Genomic DNA, 23,813 nt, shown 5'->3' with positions numbered 1-23,813 from the left:
AGCATAAAATAGCAAAACATTCTGTATTGATATATACAGTATTGTTATACCACCCCACCTCTACATCAAATATTATATATAATATAGCCTTCTGCACAGATGCCAAGAGTTCCTTTTATGTTTTGCAGTATAAACTGATTTAAACATGAATAATACTGACAATGTAAATATCAAGAATATAGAAAGGGCCTATAACTGTTATGATATATTAAACATGCTCGCAAAAGACTTGTCATATCTATCAGTTCGGTACTTTACAGTACATCTTTGTTTGTTATAGGTTAACAGCCAGCTTTCAAAGTGCAGTATGCGGCAGCAAATAAAGATCCGTAACACCCACGCTCACACTTTACAGAATGTAATTTGTGAGCTTGAGCTCCAGGATGCACAGATGTAGGTTATTGGCGGCTTTATGCAGTGATGATAGTCTCAAACGGGCATCGATATGCATCCATGATAATGTTTGTCCTCCAATGAAACCACATTCAGATTTTATATCCCCTCCGAGCCCTGTAGCCAGTCCCAGAGCCTCTATATTTTACCCTCGTAAAGGAAACATGTCAAAGTAGCAACTGTATCGTCCCTGCGTATCCGCCGAGCTAGAGCTCAATCTCGACTAGAAGCCACAAGTGTGATTTACATCATATCAATTCTCAAAGCAACTATTTAGTATTTAATCATTGTCACCAGAGCAATTCACTGGACTGTGAACCTGAATGTAATTATTAAAATAACTTATCTCAGGTTTGACATGTAAAGCCGGACAGTGCACAGCATGCATGAAATTATTGCTTTGATTAACGTCCATCCTAATCAGTCCACAGACCCGTGGGCTTGAATGTTAGTCAATTAAGGTGCTAAATGACTGTCTAAAAGACCCATTAAAGAGGCCAAATATAGAAACAAAACTGTTTACTGTGGGTCATGTTGTTTACAGGGTTTTCGCGCACCGCATCCGTCGATATTCTGATAAGCAGAGGTGATCGGTGAGGTTAGACATTTTCAATTCTTCCGTCGTGATAATCTCATTCAGATCTCAACTCAATCATGAAGTATTCACACCAGCAGAGCTCTGAAACAGCAGTGTGTTTATTTAGCAAGACAAGCAATAGAAAATCCATATTTCATATCCACAAACGTAAGTGTCATAAATATTTGATAATAACAATCCCTTGTTAGTCTGATACGGGGTTCGGCTTCAGACATGCCGAATGCGGCCTCTCATTCATGTCATCCACGTCATGTGGAAGACATGAGACAAAATAATGTTGTACAGCTGTGTGAACAACAATGATCAATCCTCTCAGTGTCATGACAGACTGGCCCGGGGTGCTTTGTGTTATCATCGACGTGCTTTACCAAAGGCATGTACATGCAAGACTGGATTGGGCCTTGAATTGTTGGGTGATCGATAGGCCGCACTCTTTGTTGCATCTGAAGTTCAAGCATCATATTGAATGAAGCTATAGATCTGTAATTGTTTTTTTTTTTTGGTGAAGATTTCTTTCATGTATCCCTTGGGGAATTGAGTATAATAGTTCTGAAGGTTGCTTTGATGATTACTGTCTTTAACAGCTAAATTTTAGCTTTTTACTTCACAGCTACAATTGCTGATGTATGGATGTGGAATGTCAAAAGAAAATGGTTTTGTTTCCTGGAATTTGTATGTAATAATGTATTGAGCTGAACTACCTCTTGTCTGTCTTCCTCACAGTTACCTGTCCTATGAACGAGGTATTGACAGCCTCCACGGGAATAATCCTGAGTCAGTCGCCGGGGAGCAGCCTGCCGCACTTTGAGTCCTGCTCCTGGGTGGTGAAGGTGGATTCAGGTTACAACATCACTTTCACTATTGAACACTTTCAAACCAGCAGACAGTTTGACGAGTTGGAGATCTTTGATGGTGAGTGGATTTATCACAGCTTTTCCTTAGGATCTTTTTTGGAAGATCAAAGCCGATCCTTCCATAAATAATATGCACTACAATTTACTTTTTCATTAACTGTTCCCTCCTGGTGGAATGACATGCCCAACTCAATCCAAGCAGCTGAGACCTTCAAGAAATGGCTAAAAACACATCTCTTCCATCTTTATTTGACCCTCTAACTCTAGGACTCTCTATTCTAATTCTATTTTATCTATTTGTTTTCTATTTTTTTATAAAAAAAAAAAAACTTGACCCTCTATCACTTGCACTCTCTATTTGTTTTCTAACTGCTTGTTTCTCTTAAAAAAAAAAAAATTCTAACACTAGCTTTCTGTCGTTTTCTTTGTGTGTGTGAAGGTCCCCTCTTGGATAGGTAGAAGTCACTCAGAGTTTCAGGTCCCCACTTGGCATGTGTTTAAAAAAAAAAAAAAAAATGCTTATTTTCAGTTATATTATGAAAAAAGGCCTTAAAAGAAAATTTTGTATGTGATTTTTGTTTCTTCAAAATAAGCAGCAACCCTGGTCCCCTCTTGGTCAGTGTAGAGTGACAGTCCCCTCTTAGTAATATAGACGTGTGTGTGTTGTGTATATATATTTGTATATTTAAAAAAAAAAAGAAAAAAACCTTGCTATGTGTTGGGCTAACCGAGACTTGTCATAGCACTTGCATTTTATTGCTCTTTTCTTGGTTTTGATTGCTTCTATTGTCCTCATTTGTAAGTTGCTTTGGATAAAAGTATCTGCTAAATGACTATATGTAAATATAAGTTTAAAAGCTATTCTGTAAAAATTCATAAAATAGTATGCACGTATGTATTATAAACTACAGTTTAAAAATGCTAGGTTATTAATATTTTAAAGCAAACTCCTATGCTTAGAAAGGATACATTTATTCATTAAAATGCAGTAAAAAAGTATTGTGAAATATTATTGCAGTTTTCAGCAGCAATTACTTCAGTTTTTAGTGTCACATTAATCTTCAGAAATCATTCTAATATGCTGATTTGCTGCTCAGTAAACATTTATTAATATTATCAATATTGAAAACAGTTTTGTTTATACAGTGTTATATTTTTGTGTATATATTTTGTAAATATTAATGTTTATATAGAGAGAGATGATTGATTGATTGATTGATGTTGTTGTAATAAAGCTTTATGATAAGATTGAATCAAGGTACAAACATCATAGTGAAACTAGTTCTGACATGGTTTTTGGTCACGAAGAGCTATTTTTTCTTCTCCTTCAAATACAATTACTGACATACACCTCACAGGCAACCTTGCTGTGTTGACCAAGATAGACAGTTGAAGAGAGACCAAAAGGGTTGACCTTTGCTTTTACACAGTGAAAACCTTTTGTAAAAGGCAAAGGAAATTGCTTTAGCCAACAGAGGTCTGTTCAGGGCCAGTCTTAGGTCAGTGGCTTTGCTGGGGTCAAAGTGATCCCATTTACACTGAGATTAGGAAGTGGATTACAGGTCAGAAGGGTCATTTTATACACATGTAGGCTCATCACATTTTAAGCATTATTAAAATGGCCCATGGCTGAGTCATGCAACACCCCAAAAAAGTGCACAGAATTCAAATAATTGCCAGTTGAAAAATATGAATAAAGTAAAGTGCAAATGAAAAGAAGATTACAGTCTTTACAGTCGAGTAATATAATGAAAATCATGTTACATGTTGTTTTTGAAAGAAGTCTCTTTTTAATATATTTTAAACACATTTATTTATTCGAGGGCCAAGCTGAATTTCCAGTAGTCATTACTCCTGTCTTCAGTGTCACGTGATCTTTCAGGAATCATTCTAATATGCTGATTTTATGCCCAAGAAAAAAATGTATATTATTGGTGCCGTGTCAGTGTTGAAAATTTTTCTGCTGCTTAATATTTTTGTAGAAACCGTCACATTTTTAGGGTTCTTTGATGAATAGAAAGTCCAAAACAACAGTATTTATGTAAAGTAAAATAAATATTTTGTAATATTATGTCTTTAATATCACTCTTAATTAATGTTATGCATCTTTATTTAACATAGTATTAGTTTATTAAAAGAAGTACTACTTTTGAATGGTAATGTAAATTGTATTGGATATTACTTTTATGAAAGTTTTGATAGTCAAAGTTTTAAATTCTCTCAAAAATATTATTTATTCTTGTAGTACCTCAAATAATTTCATTTGAATCTAAGCATTGTTGAAAAAGAGAGAAAGATATGAACAAAAACCAGGACTTACAGACCCCCAGAAAACAGATACATTTTTTGTACATCTTTTCTGAGAGTGCAGTATATGACAGCCGGCCCTCACAGTATCACATTGTGCTACACACTTTTTTCTGGGGCTGATAAAGCGCCTGTGCTGGTGTGTATTTGCGTGTCATCTGGGATGAGTGTGAGCTACTTCTGAGGGGAGCTGGCATGCTCAATGCTGATTACGCTTTCAACTCCCATTGCGCTCCGAAACAGACTTTGCTTTTCACAACATGCCAAATCCAGCCAGATCACACCAGATCCCTTTACCTCCCTGCAGCTTGGCCCAGATGCTAACATGACGTCGGAATGGCCTTTAATACACGCACACCTCTCTGGACTGAATCATAGTTCAGCTGATCTGAAAGTACTGCCAGTGAAGTTCATGAGCAGAGCCCTGTCACTCAGCATTAACCATGAGAGGTGGAGAGGCTATGTTGTGACAGAAACACACCACTGGTATCACTGCTGGTGGTAAACATGTCAATTTGAAGTGTGTAAGATCTGTGGCTACCGATAGTGACAGAAAGAGATGAGAGAAGATTTTTTTTTTGGGGGGGGGATTCTCAAGTTCATATGTACTCCAACCTTTAGTAAATCAGATTTTATGCATTTTAAATTCACAGTTGATACTTGTGCACCAGAGATGCATCACATACATGGTAACTGTATGCTTTGCTTTATCCTGCAGGTCCATCAAGACAGAGTCCACTGCTTATTTCTCTGAGTGGGAACTATTCATCTCCCTTCAGTATTACTAGCACTGCAAACAAGGTTTACCTGCACTGGTCTTTCGATCACACCTCCAGCCACAAGGGCTTTCGAATCCGCTACTCCGGTGAGTATTCAAACACATCATCAAAACACACAGATTGTATTTGGATTTTCCTAAGCCACTTTTCCCAGTGGACCAGGAGTTCTCTCAAAACACAATGAAGGAATCAATTTATTAAACTAAACTAATAAATCAATTTATTGTATTTGTTTAAATTTATATTAGAACTAGACATGTATTTTCAAATACAAACACACACTCTAGTGCAAAATTCTTCGACCACCAGTATTTTAACCAAAACTAAAATGGTTAAAATGGTTGCTTTTGCCATTAATTGTAGCAATCCATTTAGATTTGTGTATGCAAATCCAAAAGAACTATGACACCATTCCTACAAAGCTACATTACTGTGAGAAGTTTTAGGCACTTGTGTAAAAATGATGTGAAGATAGGATGCTTTCAAAAATAAAGTCATAAATAGATTGTATTTGTCAATTAACTTCTATTGACTTTGTTAAATCAACATTTGGTGTGATCACCCTTTGCATTTAAAACAGCTTTTGTCCAAGGTACACTTGTGCATAGTCTCAGGTAGCTTTGTAGGAAGGTTTCTTGAAGCGTCTTGGTGACAATTGAATTTAAACAAGACTAGGTACTGTGAAATTATACTATTAAGTCTTCACTACCTGCTAGCGAAAACAAACTTATAGTGTAACTACTAGTGTAGTTTGAGTCATGAACAAATGACTCTTATGAACCAATTTGTTTAATGAATTGGCCAAAAAGACCAATGACCAATGAGTTATCGGTTTGGCTTACAAATGACGAACAAATCAGATGACTCCTCGACTGCCTGAATGTTTATGACAACTTACAGTTAAAGATACGCATTCACAAATGACCAATTATGACTCCCTGCTGCAAAAACAGAATTACGCAGGAAACGCTGCCACAAGCTATCAAGACCTGATTGCGCCGTTTCATGAGCAATGGCGTAATTCTAAATGAGTTTTACCCCATAAATATTTAAAAAGTTTCCGTATGCTCCTAATCATTAGCGTTTCAGAAGAATGACTAATCACCTCTTTGTCTGGCTCATCAGGGTCCTTTCTCTCAGCATCAGCTTGTTTTGCTTTTTCCACTCTCTCCTCGCATGATGGATTTTTGATGTAGGGCTCTGTGACAGCCTGGGTTAACAGCGGCAGCACACCTAGGTTTCCCTGCTCAATATGGTTTCCCTTCTGTAGCGATACCTTGGTGGGACAAAAACAGATGGTGGGACAGATTCAAAGCTTCATACCGTTTTCTTTCTCAATCCATCTTTTATCTCCACAGGCTGTTACTTCATCAACTGTAGCGGGTCCTTTCACTCCGCCTCCATCTCGCTTTTTTTTTCTCTTCATTTTTTATTTTTATTTCCTGACCTTTTCTTCCCACCATCACCTGTGTGAGGTTTGCTAAATGATTGGCTTTGAGAAGTTTGATGGCCTTTCTTTGGAAAAAGAAGAAACGGGGCAGGTTAAAGGTTGAAGATTGACAGCATCAGCTTGTAATTTAAAAACAAGGGCCAAGGAGCATGAAAGTGTGTTTGTATTGTAACTTTATTAAATGCAAAGCTGGGTCTTTTGGGTCAAAGTCAGGTAGGAAACAGCACCATGACTGGTTGACACATATGCACGTGACGCATTTCTGCTAAGACTTCTCTTATAGCTAGACCTCTGTGGCCAATAATCAATAGCAGTCTTTTTAGCCATTTAGAGGGCAGCACCTGCTCTATCACATGAGAGGTATGATGCACAAAACAAAACGGCTCTAAAACCGCACTCTAAGCCATTTAAACCATTAGTGCAGGTTTTATTCAAAGTTTTACAAGGTATATATGATGTGTAAACTTTCAAATTTGTCCATTATCTATAATCTCCAGTCAGGGCTAATGGACGAGAAGCCGGAAACATGTTATGTCTCAGTTGTTTTATCATTAGAAAGATTTGTGCCTTGTAAAACTTGATGGTTGCCCTTCCATTACTGTTATCTTTATTTATTTATTTTTCGTTGTCATACAGTAGGTTAGCTTTTACTTTTAACATTTCTGTGAACAGCTATATTTCCATTAAATTACTTCATGAGTGCAGTTTTCTCTCCTGTGTTGATGTTTGCTGGAAAGTTGAGACACGATTTTTTATGAATTTAGATTTTACGAACCATAATTTGAGACACTGATATATTTTTGATCCATTTTCTTAAAACAGAAATAAATGAATTATTATTATTTAATACTTTTATTCAGCAAGGACATATTAAATTTATCAAAAATGACAGCAGACATTATAGTGTTAAAAGTTTTATTCCACATTAATACTTTGCTTTTTAAACTTCATTAATGTTCATTAAAGTCCTGTATTTTTTTAAATATCAAATAACCGCAGGTGGTGTGATATTTGTCAACTTTTAGAAATGCACTACTGTATAAATGACACTGAATTCACAACACAGTAAGACTAAAAACCACAATTAAAAAAAAAATCTTTATGGGTTGTTAACATGGGGCACATTGTTTTCTATTGGTCCTTTATTTTAATTGTTGATCCATGTACATGTTTCAGACTGGCATCTTTGATTATTGTGTAGTCTCTTGCCATCAACACAGTGTTTTTAATATGACTTTAATGTAGCTATAGCTAACAGCTGTTCAGCTTTTTAAAAAAAATGTCTCAAGACCCCTCCGCTCTATTCCATTTTATTGCCATCTAGTTGTTTTCAATGCCAGAATGTGTCCTGTGTGAGTGGTCCTTCACTCTCCTAAAGGAAATTATCATTGCTAGACATTGTGTTGACTGAAATTAGAATGGTTTTAATGGAATTTAAATGGAAGTTTGGCAAGAGCTTATTCATCTAATCCAACACAAGGGCATATACATAAGCGGCTGCTTACTCTGCAGAAAATCATTTTCTTAATCAGTATTTTTGCATTATCCTTTACATAGTATATCTTGAATATATCTAGAATTAATTTTGTGTGCAGTTTGCCTTCACAAGTGAACTTCGCTTCTTTATTTTCGTTAAGTATAACAAAAAATAAAGCTTAAGAAAATGATTTGTAGTAGTGTGCCTCTCTGCCATTTCCAGGAAACCTCCACTAATCTTATACTAATTAACTTGCATTAATTAAATAGTCTTGGGGGGCAACATCCCCAAGCCCCTGCGTTACGGGCAGCTAGCCAAACCTGTTTACCTGTAACACTGAAGGATTATATGAACGTGAACTCATGAAACAGATAGGCCTGTAATGCGGTCATAGCGATTAATAATGCGACAAATTGCATTCCTGCCCCATTTCCTCCTAATTTCCTCCATACCTCCTTTTATATTATTCTGGTATCATTACCGTCATTCTTTTTCTTGTTTGGTCTGCAAGGAGAGCAGCCTGCTAAGATCGGATCTCAGACACCTCACGTGCCACAGGAGAGAATGTGGCCTGGATTGCCTATGCCAAACAACATAACTTTGTATAATGACTCTTGTTGTATTCTGAATTACAGTTTAGACTAACAAACTGTACACAAAACGGTATATTTTTTGTGTTACATATCCATCATTTATGACCTTCCACAAGTTCCTGCAATTCAATACCGTGCATCTTTTTAATCAGTCCTCAGCTCCCGGCTGCGTTAATATCCGCTGTTTCCAGTAAACAGGATGAGGAATCGAAACGCAATAAGCAGCAGGCTTCACAGACTGATGTGTTTTTGACTTCTGGCTGTGTTTACATTTGTATGTGCTACAGCGGCATACTGCAGTACCCCAGACCCTCCTGTGAATGGCTCAGTGCATAGCCAGACGGGCACGAAGCTTGGCAGTACCTTGCGCTTCAGTTGCGACCGGGGCTTCAACCTGATTGGCCAGACCACCGCCACCTGCACCCGCACCCCTCAGGGCATCTACCAATGGAACGCTCCAGTGCCGCTTTGCCAAGGTGAGTCTGAAAATCTTGTCTGAAATAACTTGGACAAAGTCTGGAGGCGATTATCCACGTCTCCTCACTGAACTCTCTCTGCGATAGACCGGCGCCGGTGCGGCTAATTCCGTATTCAATCAATGTTTAGGGCTTGGCTGCATCTGTCAAATTGCTCATCACAATAAATGGGTTAGCCAGGAGCCATAGCTGCAAGACTATTGCTAATGTGCTGTCCGAGGGGAGAGTCTCCTCAGAAAGAAGCAGTTATCATCCACTAAAGCAGGGGCCACCACGGGGTTTACCGTTTTGCAGTCTCAGAAGTGCTGCGTTTTATCACCACTTCCTAGCTAACAAAGGCCTCACCTGTGAGAGAGGTGAATTTCACTTTGACAGGGACGGTGTGAGATGCCTTAGGCCGAGAGCCTTAGGACTGTATTGAACATGCTGAATGGTCTTTTTCGTATTTGAAAGTGGGACGTAGTTGATTGATTGAAAGTTGAGTAGCATGGATATTAAATCCATTATGTGTCAGTCCTTTGAAAGAAGAGGCATTATAATGACTTTTGAGACTAGAGTATAATATAGTGGTTACTGATCTGGGTTGGATGTCAGAAGTTTGTAGGTACAAACAAACGAAGGGCCAATCATGAACTCTAAAAATCATGAAATTGTCTCTATTTTGACCTTTGAAAAAGACACTTAACCTTGGGTTGATAGAGAGGGAATGTCACTGTAAGTGTACTTTAAATCACATTGGATAGAAGTGATTGCTAAATGACAAATTAAGATGGTAGAGGAGGCAGATCTATGGGCGTTCAAACTTTTTAATCAGCACTGCCTGTCATCCTGGTGTTGGTGTTCTGATTTGACACATACAGTGGTGCAAAAACGTATTTAGACACTTAAGCAGCCCAAACTTTATTGCAATTGAATAAACAAATAGTAATTGTACCATTCCATTGTTTAGTTTTTTTCTATTTGCTTTAAATCAGCTTGTTTAATGTTGGATTCGATGATAAAGTGCCAAACCAAGTGTGCATCTGCCAACAAATGATGCTATTATTTTTTGTTTGTGTTTCTGCTTCTACAGTATTTGCTTTATTTAAATAATAAATGATGATTGATATTTTGCCATCTATGACATAGACATTCCTATGTTTACATATGTCTGAAGTGCCCAAATACTTATTGAGACCAGAGAGAACGTTGTGTTTATACTGTGTTTATGTTCAGTACCCTCTGACTCTCTGGTGGCTGTCCAGGATGTTGGCGTTCTTACGGTGTCCTTAGTCCATGTCCAGATGTAATTTACATCTTGGCTTGTGCCCATTGCTTTCTAGCTGCTCTTGTTTACCTTCCCAGAACCACTGCAAGCTTGTGTTTGCACAGTCACATTGCTGCTTTTGGTGTGTTCACTGAGTGTGTTTACACTCTGTATTCTTTGAAGTGTGATGGTGAAAAGAAATACCCACTTTCCTTGGGGTTTTGTGAGAAAATACTTGAGTTTGTTTTTGAGGTCAAAATCTTCCTCTCCTTCACAGTTGTTTCCTGTGGGATGCCCATTGCACCAGTGAATGGCACTGTCATCGGGCAGGACTTCACTCTCGGCTCTATAGTCACATTTTCTTGTAATCCTGGTTTCCGATTGGCCAGTGCTCAGCCGGTGTCAACGCTTTGTCAAGAGTCTGGGAGATGGAGCCCTATGGAGACCCGCCCTCGCTGCGTCTGTGAGTTCATGAGCGCCACAATCACTGTTCATATTTACATAAAAGATTGTTAAAAGAAAGAAAAGATAAAATGCGTATTATCTTTAACTATTTTTTTCTTTAACTTAAAAAGTCTTAGGCCATGTTTAATCTTGAAATCAAAATTTAGTTTAAACATGGAAATGAATGGAACAATTTTGCAAAAGAATAAATTAGTAGATAGATAGATAGACAGACAGACATAAGAAATATGTTGCCATAGGTCTTAATCAAATAGGAAATTTTAATTACTAACTGTGACCCTCCAGCTGTGACCTGCCCTGACATTGGCCACTCCGCAGTGGATCATGGGAGGTGGAGGCTTATTTATGGCATGCAGAATAAATATGAGGCCATGATGATGCTGACCTGTGACCCTGGATATTTCTACAAGGGTCAAAGGGTCATCCGATGCCAAGCAAACGGCACCTGGGATTACCCTGAGCCGAGACCGTCATGTGAAAGTGAGTGCAATATAGGCTATAGTGACATTAAGACATATGCTTTGCGACCACAGTATTTTCAAATTAGGATTTTAATTTTTTTTTTGGAAACCTGCGACCTAACAGAGGATAAGTAGTTTGGAGAATGGATGGATGGATTTTCAAACTTTAAATGAAAACCCCTGATCTAGTATGTCATGATATAATTTACAGAAGTCAATTTACATACCAAATAAAGGTTGGGGGGAAAAATCAATTTCAGGACTTTAAAATGAAATTCTTTGTTCATACCTCGAAAAAAAAAAAAAGAATACTAATAAATTTTTCATCTGATTTTACATAGTCATTTCCTGTGGTGACCTTGGAACCCCTCCGAATGGGAATAAAATAGGAACATTAACCGTGTATGGAGCGACTGCCATTTTTTCCTGTTACATGGGTTATACTCTGGTGGGCTCCAGAGTGAGAGAGTGCATGTCCAATGGCCTGTGGAGTGGAGCTGAGGTCCAATGTCTTGGTGAGTGTCTTTACTTCCGTTATGGGACTCCATCATTAATTAGAGAATATGTACCCTTATGTTCTCCAAATGAGCATTTACGATATTTTTCTTCAACAGCTGGACACTGTGGCACACCAGAGCCTATTGTGAATGGCCAGATCATCGGAGAGAATTACAACTACAGAGGCAGTGTCGTTTACCAATGTAATCCTGGATTCCGACTCATCGGTGTGTCTGTTCGCATCTGTGAGCAGGACCACCGCTGGTCCGGAAAGACTCCTGTCTGTGTCTGTAAGAGTTGCTTAACCAATCTGATATGATGTCTTATGACAGTTGCATGACCCTGAGAAATAAAATAATCATGTAAATGGATATTAATATGTCGCTCTGATGTTCTGTAGCCATCACCTGTGGACATCCAGGCACCCCTGCTAATGGTGTGACCCAGGGAATGCAGTTTAACCTGAACGACATTGTGCGTTTCGCCTGCAACCCTGGTTATGTTCTGCAGGGTGCAATCAAGTCTCACTGTCAGCCCAACGGCCAGTGGAGCAACGCTCTGCCCAAGTGTAAAAGTAAGTCCTGTGGCTTCATCATCAGCGGTGATCCGTAGTCAGTGTGTGTTACTTGACAAGGAAATGTGAATAGTGCTGTTATGTTAAAATAACTTGACTGCTCTATTCAAATCTGCTCTAAAACTCAGCATGGTGTAGAACAAGAGTATGTGTTCTAATGGTTCTTAACAGAAAAATAACAGCATTTAAAGGATTTAAATAACGAAAGTAATGCTTTTTATTTAAAAAAAATTCTAAAGACTGTAGAAGCAGCTTTCTGTTGGTCAGCGTGGACTGTTTGCATGAGCACCTTGAATTTGTTGTGTGGGAAGTCGTGGCTTAATGGTTAGAGAGTCGGACTCGTAATCCAAAGGTTGTGGGTTCGAGTCTCGGGCCGGCAGGGATTGTAGGTGGGGGGAGTGAATGTCCAGCGCTCTCTCCACCCTCAATACCACGACTGAGGTGCCCTTGAGCAAGGCACCGAACCCCCAACTGCTCCCCGGGCGCCGCAGCATAAATGGCTGCCCACTGCTCCGGGTGTGTGTTCACGGTGTGTGTGTGTTCACTGCTGTGTGTGTGCACGTTGGATGGGTTAAATGCAGAATTGGCAGTATGTCACAAAAAAAAAAAAAAAAAAAAAAAAACATTGTTCACTCAATTGTTTGCTCTCACAAAATTCCCTCTCGTATGCATTCCTATTAACATGACTGAATTTTGCTGTGAAAATTTAACAAACAATGGCTTTACTGACTCAAAAACTGCTTTAGTTGGGGTTACAGATGACTCAGATCCAACCAATGACAAGTTATGCAAATCTTTGTGTGTAATTCAAGATGTTTCATTAGGAGTTGCCATACAAGCCAAAATGTGCCATAAAGTGCACTACTGTTTAAAATATAATGTAAACTGCAATTACCTCAGTCTTCAGTGTCACATGATCCTTCAGAAATCATTCTAATATGCTGACTTGGTGCACAAGAAACATTTCTTATCATCAGTGTTGAAAACAGTTGTGTGCTTAATATTTTCTGGAAACAGTGAAACAATTGCACAAATTATGAATGCATGGCATCACTCTGATTGATTTGAATTACCTTAATTTGAATCTTTGAAGTTGCATCATCCATCCCCTCAACCCATCCCTCTCTTTAGATTATAAATGTGTGTTTACTCTGACTGAGGAAGTTGAAGTGGTCTGATCATATCAGTCGCGGTCTCCTCTCCATCATGGTCCGTCATTAGCACTGAGCGTGGGAAGACGCCCGCTTAATGGCACAAAAGGAGCCGGTAAAAAATGCTATGAGCTCGGAGCTGCATCAATAATTTAGCAGGCCTCTGCACAGCCCCGCTAATCAGCACCAATTTGTGTCTGAGTGAGCCGCTTCTATCTCCAAAATGGCCTCCTAAACCACACAGATAAGTTGGTTAGACTTATATCTGCAGATAATTGAACCACCTCGCCTCAAACATTGCCACTGGCCACCAGGAGCATCAATTTTAATATCGTATTACGGCCAAGCACAAATAAACAGATTGTTTTCCTATGTTCTTTTCTTTTTCTGATTTTCTTTCTTTCTATTGATTTTGTGTATTTATTTCTAACTTAACCATTAACATTTTAGTTGAAAATCAAGCTAGTATATTTAAGTTATAAATGGTTGCATCATATAAAATGGCTTTGGCTGGCTCTGCTAAGAGCTATTAAAGGCATTAGCATGCATTACTACCCTGGAAAGTCTAATTCAGTTGACAAGCTGTCCCTAACGGAGAGATTTTAAGGGAACGTTGCTGGCCTGAAACAGCAGAAGGAACACTCTGGAGTCAAATAAGGAAGCCTGTCCTCTTCATTTGACTTCACTGTTTCCCCATAATTGCACATAAAATGTCACCAGAAGTGTGTTCAGCTGAATTTGTTAGAATCAGTTGAAGTACTCAAAGAACAAAACATAGTTTAACATGATGGCCCATCTTATTATCTTGGCCTGCTCAATTGCACTTGCACTTTAATATATATTTTATTTCTTTTCAGTGTATGAACGAATACAAATTACTGCTGATTTCTGTTTTAGGTTCTTCATTATGCACTTTTGTCCTTCTGTGCTCTCGTTCTCTGCATGTTTTTGGCTCATAGCTAACACACCAGCACTATGTCTCCATCTCTCCTCTCTTTAAGCCCAGTTCATGTCCTCAGCCTCAGTTAATGAAGCAACTGTTTGTGTTTATGTAGTTTCAAATATTTACAGAACTTTTTTTTTTTTTTAGAAGCCTTTAATCATCTTTGTATCTCTTTTTCTGTCATTTTGTGTGGGGAAAAGTGTTTGGTTGGATATCAGAAAAATAAACCGTGCCCACTGGCAGCGTCTTTTATTTCGCACAATTCACTAAAGAAATTGCACAAATCAATTAATGGCACAAACAAGGCCAAAAATGAGTGCTGAATGTGATTTGCATGCCACAGTTGCCCATCATTTAGATTGGCTTGTTGTGGAGGAAGAAGCAGACTTGAAAAGAGGATATATTGAGATATGTATCCGGATAGATGCTTGTTTATAACATTTTGTTTTTCATCATGCAGTAATCATTTGATGAATTACTGCCACCAAGATAGAAATGTACACAAAGGTCTCTTTTAGATTAAATTACCAAAAAAAAACGTTCTGACTTTTATGCCATAAACTACCGTTTAATAATTGGTGTCAGTAATTTAGTAAAATATTATGAAAGATTATTACAGTTTGCAATACCTGTTTTCTATTTTACTATATTTTGAAATGTAATTTATTCTTGTCATGGCAAAGCTGAATTTTCAGCAGTCATTACTCCAGTCTTCAGTGTCACATGATCCTTCAGAAAACTTTTGAATATGCTGATTTGGTGCTTAAGAAACATTTATTATTATCAATGTTGAAAACAGTTGTGTACTTTATTTTTTGTGGGATTTTTTCAAGATTGTTGAAAGTTAAAAAACAGCATTTATTAGAAATAAAAATATTAGAAATAGCTTTGCTATAATTTTTCATCCTTCTAATGTGTCCTTGTAGCCTAGTCCCAAACTTTTGAATTGCTGTGTAGTTCTCACCAGTATTCTTCATAACCTTCTTTCACTCTGTCTTTCTTTCTCGTTTTCTCTCGCCCACTCTATCTGCGTCTCAGTTGTGAACTGCACTGATCCGGGACATGTTGAAAATGGTGTCAGACAGGTCCTGCCCAGCGGGCCTCATCGTTACAGTTTCCAGACCACAGTTTCTTACAGCTGTAACCCTGGATACTACCTGCTGGGCACCAGCAGTCTGAGCTGTCAAGGCGACGGCACATGGGACCGTTCCCTACCTAAGTGCCTCTGTAAGTCATCTTGATAAACCTGATAAACCAATACTCAAATAATTTCACAACCTACTTTACTCTGAATTATTTATACACGTGATCTGACATTATGCACTGTAGGTAATGTTTGCCCTTTTTTTTCCTCTCTGCTGCAGTGGTTCTGTGTGATCGTCCCAGCATGCCTCCGTATGCACAGATCTCGGGGGACAGGCGCACAGTGGGCTCCGTTATCCGCTTCAGCTGCATCGGCCAGCGCAGCATTGTGGGCAATACCACCCGCATGTGCCAGCTGGATGGCCAGTGGAGCGGCTCCCTGCCACATTGCTCTGGTACTTCAAATCCTTTCCCTACTCAACATGCTCATCTGTCTATCTTTATTATTTTTATTTAGTAATTTATTGGTATATAATACATTTTTAGATATATATGTCATTGTATTTTTTTTATATATATTTCCACAAACTAGACTACCTACTTTCATTTCAAAACATTCTTTGTCATCGAGTTCCTATTTTCTCTTGAGCAGTGAAGCTGCCAAAAAACCTTCAGGTACTGCAGGTTCTTTGGTTTCCCAGCAGGCTCTCCACATTTGAGTTCTTCCTCGCAATGACTGTATGATGTTGAGATCCAGCTTTGCAACTCGGGTCAAAGCAAGGACTTATACACAGCTATCACAAAAGTTACTGATATTCAAGCAGACAGCAATATTAAAACTTCTGAACAAGATAATTTGTGTAAATTGAGGTAAATATGTTGTCTTGTGAAGTACATGTAAATATGCCATGTCTTCAGGGCAGTACTAAATCAAAGTACTAATAAAACAGTGTTTTGATTTTGTTTTTATTTTCTTATTTTTCTTATATTTAATTAACTCTCCTATGTTGTTGTTTTTTTGTAGATATGAAAGAGACTAAACAAACTTTCGAGAAAAGAGGGGAATATTTGTTTTCAAACTTTTTAATAATAACAATAACAATAAATATACAATTAATATATAAATACATATAGATTTGTATTTATTTATTTAATTTAAAGCTATGAACAAACCATTAACTATGACTTTTGCCTCAAACTCCTAATTTGCTGCTTATTAATAGTAAGGTAGTTGTTAAATTTAGGTATTGGGTAGGATTAGGGATGTAGAGTATGGTCATGCAGAATATGTGCTTTATAAGTATTAATAAACAGCCAATATGTTGTTAAAAGGAATGTTAATAAGCATTTAGTTGATAGTGAGAATTGGTCCCTATACTAAGGCCTTATCTTTATTTTTTATTATTCCCTATTGGGAAACCTGCCCATTACACAAACATGGACTAATAACATAATAACATCACACTCTAAATACATCGACATTTATATGGAGTTGGTTCTCCCTTTGCAGCAGTAACAGCTTCTATTCATATAGCTGGCTCTCTACAAGATTTTGGAGTGTTTCTGTGGAATGTTTTGCCAATTCATCCAGTAGTATTTATGAGGTCAGGCGCTGATGTTGGACAAGAAGTCCTGGCTCGCAGTCTCCATTTCAGTTCATCGCAAAGGTGTTTGATGGGGCTAAGGTCAAGGCTCTGTGTGTGCCAGTCAAGTTCTTCCACACTAAACTCATCCAACCATGTCTTCATTAAACTTGCATTGTGCACTGGGGCACAGTCATGCTGGAATAGAGAAAGGCCTTCCCCAAACTTTTCCCACAACGTTGGAAGCAAAGTATTGTCCAACATTTCCTGGTATGCTGAAGCATTAAGATTTCCCTTCACTGAAAGTAAAGAGCCTAAGAGAAAGCTTGATTTGTCACGCCACAAAACAGGTTTCCACTGCTCCAGAGTCCAGTGGTGGTATGCTTTATACTACACCATCCGACGCCTGCCATTAGGGATCTGAGGCTTGCACGCCACTGCTTGTCTATTAAAACCCATTCAGTGAAGCTCCCGCCACACAGTTTTTGTGCTGATATTAATGCCATTAGAAGTTTGGATCTCGTGGAATCAGCAGAGCATTGACGGTGTTTACACACCATGCATGACCCGCTCTGTGACTTTACATGGACTTCACTTTGTGAATAAACACTTCCACCTTCTGTTTAGTAGAAAGTACTACTTAGAGTTGACCATGGAATATTCTGAAGGCTTGAAACTTCACAAGCTGACTTATTGCAAAGGTGGCATCCAGTCACAGTACCACATTTGGAATTCACTGAGCTCTTCAGGACATCCTTTTTTTTTTATAAAAAATGCAGACTGCATGGCTAGGTGCTTGATTTTTATACACCTGTCACAATGGGTCTAGTTGAAACACTTGAATCCTGAATTTAATAATTAAGAGGTGTATCGCAATACTTTTGTCCATATAATGTGTATATATAGTGGGGCATGGGCTTCTTTTTCTCCCATTTCAGATAGCACAATCTCTGAGGTCTTGTAACCATGTGAGATGATGAATCAATGGCTTCAGGATCACAGCCCAGATCAGTGGGTGGTAATACAATATTGCCATATAGGCAGCATCCAGAAGGGCAAAGAGTGAGTCCCCTCATAAACTGGTTTAATCTTCTCATATTGGGCTTGGCGACACAGACTCCCACATGCCTGCCAGGTAATGAGCTGCCCTGCTCCACTATAACCACATCAGTCCATTACAGCCCTCAGATATGCCAGAAGAGTTTCATCCCTGGCTGTAAAACCACTGACAGGTTAATGTCACAATTCATGACATTCATATTTATCAAAAGATTGTTGTTTCTTTCTGTCAGCTGTCAAAAAGTGCATTAGGCTTCTTTTGCAAGACATCTTGTGGTTAATAACTGGCCTGTCAGTGTGAGTTTCTGAAGACGATATGCGGTATATAAATAGTAGTAATTCTTTCATTTTTACTTTACCTTCATTTCAAATTAGTGATTGTTTAGCATTACAGAGGATATATAGGGAATAGAAAGATCATTTGTAAATGCATCAGTGGATCAAAATAAGAGGATTTGCTGAAGAACACCATGGAGCGCATGGGTCGGCATTATGAGTGTGGAAATTAAGGGAAATTTTCTGTCCCTGGTGCTTTCTTATCCAAAGTAAATTATCACCTAAACCAAGCCGCTGTGATGCCTCTTTTTCATCTCCTTTGCCAGGTCTACCGCAGAGAGTTATTCAATAAATATGAATGAAATTACTCATCATCTTGTGTAAATCTCAGTTAACCTCTTTAAATAAAAACCTAATGTAATAGAGAGCAAGTTTGAATGTCCTGTGGGGCATCGTAGATAGTAGTTTTACCATCACTCGCTGTCAAAGGATCTAAACTGGTTTGAGGGTATTTTCATTGTACATAGACACTACACCAAGGGTCTGAAACTCATGGTACTTGAGGTGTATAGACAACTCCATCGATTTTAATGGGAGTGATTTAGTTTTGAGTTTCTCCACACCATGTGTCCGTTGGTTAAACAAGCTATCTCTAAAAATCACCACCTTATCCTTGAATTCTACATTTAGCACTTTTATTTCATTTTTTTATTTATTCTTTTTTTTTTTTACTTTAAGTATATCGTGTAATTTTAAATGCCAAACCAAAATGAAGAAAGTGAAAATTTACATTATGGGCCTGATTTAAAGATTTATCTTTTGTTAACACTGCCATAAGAATAAGTGCTCATATGTATGTGTGTCGTTTCAGGGGATTCTGCTGGTTTGTGTGGAGACCCTGGCGTTCCAGTGCACGGGATCCGTCTGGGAGAGGAGTTCACCGTAGGGAGCATCGTACGATTCAGCTGCGAGCCTGGATACGTTCTGAAGGGCTCCTCTGAACGAACATGCCTGGCTAACACGAGCTGGGTGGGCATCCAGCCTGAATGCCAAGGTAAGAAAAATGAAACCTGGGTGGTCTGCAGAAGAATGCGGCTGAACTCAGATGATTAATCGCTTCTGCCTCTAGAAGATTCTGCTACACCCAAAATTGTAGCCTATGCAAATTTCTCAGTTATTTCATAGCAGTTTGATTCTGCACACAAATGTCTAAACTTGTGCAAAACAAAAGAGTGAGATGGAGACAGACTGAGGTAGAAAGTGGTTGGCGAGAAGTTATTTTCATCTTGATTGGTTCCCGTCTGTTCTCTGCTGTAGCTTTAAAGTGGCTCAGTACACCTGGAGTGTACACATGTTACACTTCTACTCGTACCATGTTTCCTTTCTCTCAACATGCTGAAACGACTGTGCCAGCCCTGCTGGTCCCCTGGACACTGGGTTGCTGTGTTTGCACTTGCTCCTTCTCTCTTAAACAGCATTATTATTCTGCTCGTGTTGGTTTTTGTAAAGTGCCTGCAGAGTCAGGCTGACAACCCAGAGAAAAGCATGTCAGAGAAGCAGAAAACCCAGGTTAATTACCCATGTGGAGATGCCTGCCATTTTTCTTACCCTGCTTTTTTAACACCAGCCATTTGTTTTATCTCACATCTTGTTAACAGTCACCCCTAAACATTCGAGATATTTTTAGTTTTGCATCTCTTACAAAGCACACTGTCATCTCAATCCCTTCCTACCTCCCAAATGCTTGGGGGTTGTGCGTTTGAAATGTGTGCGCTTGTGTCTCTGCCTAAGTTTGTTTCTCTTATTGATTTGACCCTTGGGCTATTGTTATCCATGCCAGTTCAGCAAACTGTGGCTTAAAAGGTGGATTCTCAGAAAATGCAGACGTTTCAAGAGAGTAAATCAATAACAACCTAAAACCCCTCTCATAAATTTACATCCTTAATACACCATAAAAAGCTCATCGTCTTAAAGTGCAAGGGGAAATCAAGATGACTTTTTCGTTTATGTCCTCATCACAAATGTTTGATGTCCTAGCATTTACTTATATGAGGAAATAGACCGTTCTTTGCAGAACTGGTGTGCTTTATAATAATGTGATATATACTATAAAATGGTGGATGTCAACTGGTGAAATGTGATGCAAAAAAAGGAAAGCAGGGAAACATGTCATGCATACAAATAATTAATAAATGGTAACACTTTAGTTCAGGGACCAATTCTCACTATTAACTAGTTGCTTATTAGCATGTATATTATTAACATATTGGCTGTTTATTAGTACTTATAAAGCACATATTCTGCATGACCATATTCTACATCCCTAATCCTACCAAATATCTAAACGTAACAACTACCTTACTAACTATTAATAAAAAGCAAATTAAGAGTTTGAGGCAAAAGTTGTTGTTAATGGTTTAATAGCGAGAATTGGTCCTTAAAATAAAGTGCGACAAACTACTAATCAAATACTTATTTTTTCTATGCAAATATCACAAGAAGCAAAAATAAAATAGGCTCACATTTAAAATGGAGCAGATTTTTTTTTCTCAAATTGACATCAAATGTTCTCTATCCAGTGAAACTCATTATTTTGGCACAAATTCATCCTCCTCTTCGTAGAAAAATAATCCACACATTATGCTGACAACAGTGTGTTGTGAATTATTGCCGCCCAAACATGATACCATTCAAAATTAGGTTTGTCTTATAATCATATTTGGTACTGTGTTGGGACACCACTTGATTTCCAATGTGAAATGTGTATCCTGATGCAAAACCTAAGCCAAAGGACATAAGCGTATGTAATAACAGATGATAACAGGTTTGCCGTTTGTTGTTTTAAGCTCAGTATTCACCACTCAAGTTCTCTGTTTTCATGTTGGCAAGTCTCCAGTGCTCAAACCTCTAGCCCATATTGGTGGCGTCCCTGTTTGTGAGTGTGTGCCCACCTGCTCTTTATTGGCACCTACCCATGAATAAGCTCCATCTGCCCTGCCCTGGGGCAGAGGATTGTCTAATGTATGAAATCTCCTGTAGTAATGTGTTTATTAATTAAACGCTAAATTAACCAATAACTGTCCAGGTCGAAGGAGGGGCATGTCCTATGAACCGTGTAGATGCCTAGTAGTGTGCCAGCCTCCCTTGCACCTGAGATTCATGTTCTATGCTGACCATGTATCTTTGTCACCTTGCATCCCATCTGACGTTCTCTTATTGTCTTTCACAGTGGTCTCCTGTGGCAACCCTGGAACTCCCCGCAACGCCATGATCCAGTTCCATGATGGACTTGTGTTTTCCCGCTCTGTCACATACTCCTGCAGAGAAGGCTACTACTCCACCGGCCTGCTCACTCGTCATTGTACTGTCAATGGCACCTGGACCGGAGACATGCCGGAATGCACAGGTGCCCCATCAACACCTCAACAGGAGTTTGAATAGATTAAACATCCATTTTTTTAAAGCTAGCGTCATGAAAGGTGCGGTCACATTTACCGTAGTTTGGGAATTTTACACGAAGTCTAGTCATTTCAGTAGGAATGCATGTGATTGCGAATTAAGTGCAAAGGTGAAAGATTTCCCCACGAGGTCACAAGGATTTGCCTTTTTTGCACGCAAACTTCCACTGAAATTCTGGTAAACAATCCTTAGCTCTGTGCAGTTTTTGGTAACACTCGAAGCCCATGAAATCAAAATCAAAGTTTTGTGGCTTTAAGTCCATCAACAGTATATGCTAGTTAAACTAATTTGACAAAAGTAGCAAATGTACAGTAGTCCTTTTCTGGGAGAATACAAAGCAAAAATATCAATGACTCATCTTGGGCGCAATATTTGTAAATTTGTCTCCAATAAAATATTTTCTAGAATGATAACATGCTCTGCGCTAATGATACTGCACCTGCCCTAGTGAAAAATAAATATACTGTATTTGTAAATATGTATTTGAAATACATTTATTTCATGCTACGTATACTACAAATATATTTACATATTGATGTACTTCATAAAAATACCCTGCAATTGTACTTTTAGCATGCTAAACTGTTATGCTAAGTCTGCTAATTTGAACTAACTAATTTTGTGAACTACTGCAAGTATTCTTCAGGTACTTTAAATATCTTGCATTTTACAACTGATGTTATTCAAAGATCATACAGTCCTCATCAATAGTGATATTAAAACAATTTTTTGGCTTAATATAAAGAAATGTGAATTGTGCACAAGTAGTACTCCAAATAAAGTCAGTAAGTATCAAGCAATATGTCAGTAAATGTGTTAATAGACTTGAACAATACTTAGTATGAAATAAATGTATTTTAAATATATATTACTTTTTACTAGGGCACCTCTGAATAGCATTAGCATAGCATTATTGATGAATAGCATTATTCATCCTATCCCTGTTTCTTAATTGCTGATTAAACCGATAACCGTGATCATACACCATCTCAGGAAATCATAGTTCTAAGTTAGAAAGTTTCCATGTTCCAAGTCTAACTCTAAGTGGGTTTCCCTTAATAGCAAGTAGGAAATTCCCACTTTCCGAGTTGAATGGAATGCAGGATAAGTCGACTATGCTCATAGTGTCTTTTCATAGGGTCTTTAAGTGGCTTTAGAAAGGGACGGTTTTATTCTCAATTCTCTTACGCTAAACTGCTCTGAATAGTACAGCTCTCAGTGGCCGAGCTCTTGAGGAATCCAGAGGCTGGAGTTGAATTGGTTTTGTTTGCATTAAGCTTTTCAATGCATTGTGGGACAGGAATTAATAATGAGGCACAGTGTTCTCCATTATCCCAGCCCTGGACACAAGCTGATCAGGGACGTCTACATAGCAGCCCTGTGTTGGAGAGATAGAGACTAGCCCTGTCCCCCCTTTTGGCAGCCACCCGAGTGACTTGCCATGCTCATAAAAACACAATGCTCACTGTTCAGGCTCTGAGTAAATGGTGGTCACGTGGAAACGTTACAGCTCCAGACACATTGGTGTCTTTGGCACAGAGCAGGTGCCGGTGGCCTCAGACTACAGGAAGTGACTAGAGGAAAGAGCCCTCCCAAAGCTGAAGCCTAAAACAGTTCATTAATTTAAAGGCACCACTAAGAGTGATAAAACATCTTGTTGATTCCAGTTTATGACCCTTTTAATATGAAAATGTTTCTGCCTAAATTTGTTATCTGTTTCAATGAAACGGCTAATTAAAATATGGTTCCAAATCATCTGAATTTTGGCTCACTTGTCCTCGCTTGTCATTTAGCCATGTACTTCCTCTTATCGCACCGCAAATGGCTTTCGGCCTTCTTTTGACTTTGCTTTACTCTATCTGCCCACTTCCAGTCATTAACTGTGGAGATCCTGGAGTGCCAGCTAATGGTATCAGACTGGGCAGTGGCTTCACGTATGGCCACACTGTGAGCTTCCAGTGTTCACCAGGCTTCACTATGGATGCTGATCGTGCCTCCATGCTCATCTGCACCAAGGATCGCACATGGAACAGCACCAAACCAGTTTGCAAAGGTTCGAGTCCACCTCTTGTGAATGGAAGCTTCCTC

At 38.6% G+C, this 23,813-nt stretch overlaps 1 protein-coding gene across 1 annotated transcript in view; it reads left to right on the top strand.

Moving 5' to 3' along the window:
* LOC306885119 (CUB and sushi domain-containing protein 2-like) overlaps nt 1-23,813 on the top strand; it is a gene marked incomplete at its 3' end in the record, with an annotated part of 288,472 nt that overhangs the window by 257,722 nt on the left and 6,937 nt on the right. Inside the window, 13 exon segments of the mRNA XM_079441463.1 lie at nt 1,715-1,903; nt 4,871-5,017; nt 8,739-8,927; nt 10,451-10,636; nt 10,924-11,118; nt 11,441-11,614; nt 11,714-11,887; nt 11,998-12,171; nt 15,304-15,492; nt 15,630-15,803; nt 19,138-19,320; nt 21,496-21,672; nt 23,599-23,778. Coding sequence (XP_079297589.1) covers nt 1,715-1,903; nt 4,871-5,017; nt 8,739-8,927; nt 10,451-10,636; nt 10,924-11,118; nt 11,441-11,614; nt 11,714-11,887; nt 11,998-12,171; nt 15,304-15,492; nt 15,630-15,803; nt 19,138-19,320; nt 21,496-21,672; nt 23,599-23,778 — 2,331 coding nt within the window.

Source organism: Barbus barbus, assembly GCF_936440315.1.
Source record: "Barbus barbus genome assembly, chromosome: 19".
Lineage (NCBI taxonomy): Eukaryota > Metazoa > Chordata > Actinopteri > Cypriniformes > Cyprinidae > Barbus > Barbus barbus.
This window is presented reverse-complemented; position numbering and strand designations above follow the sequence as displayed.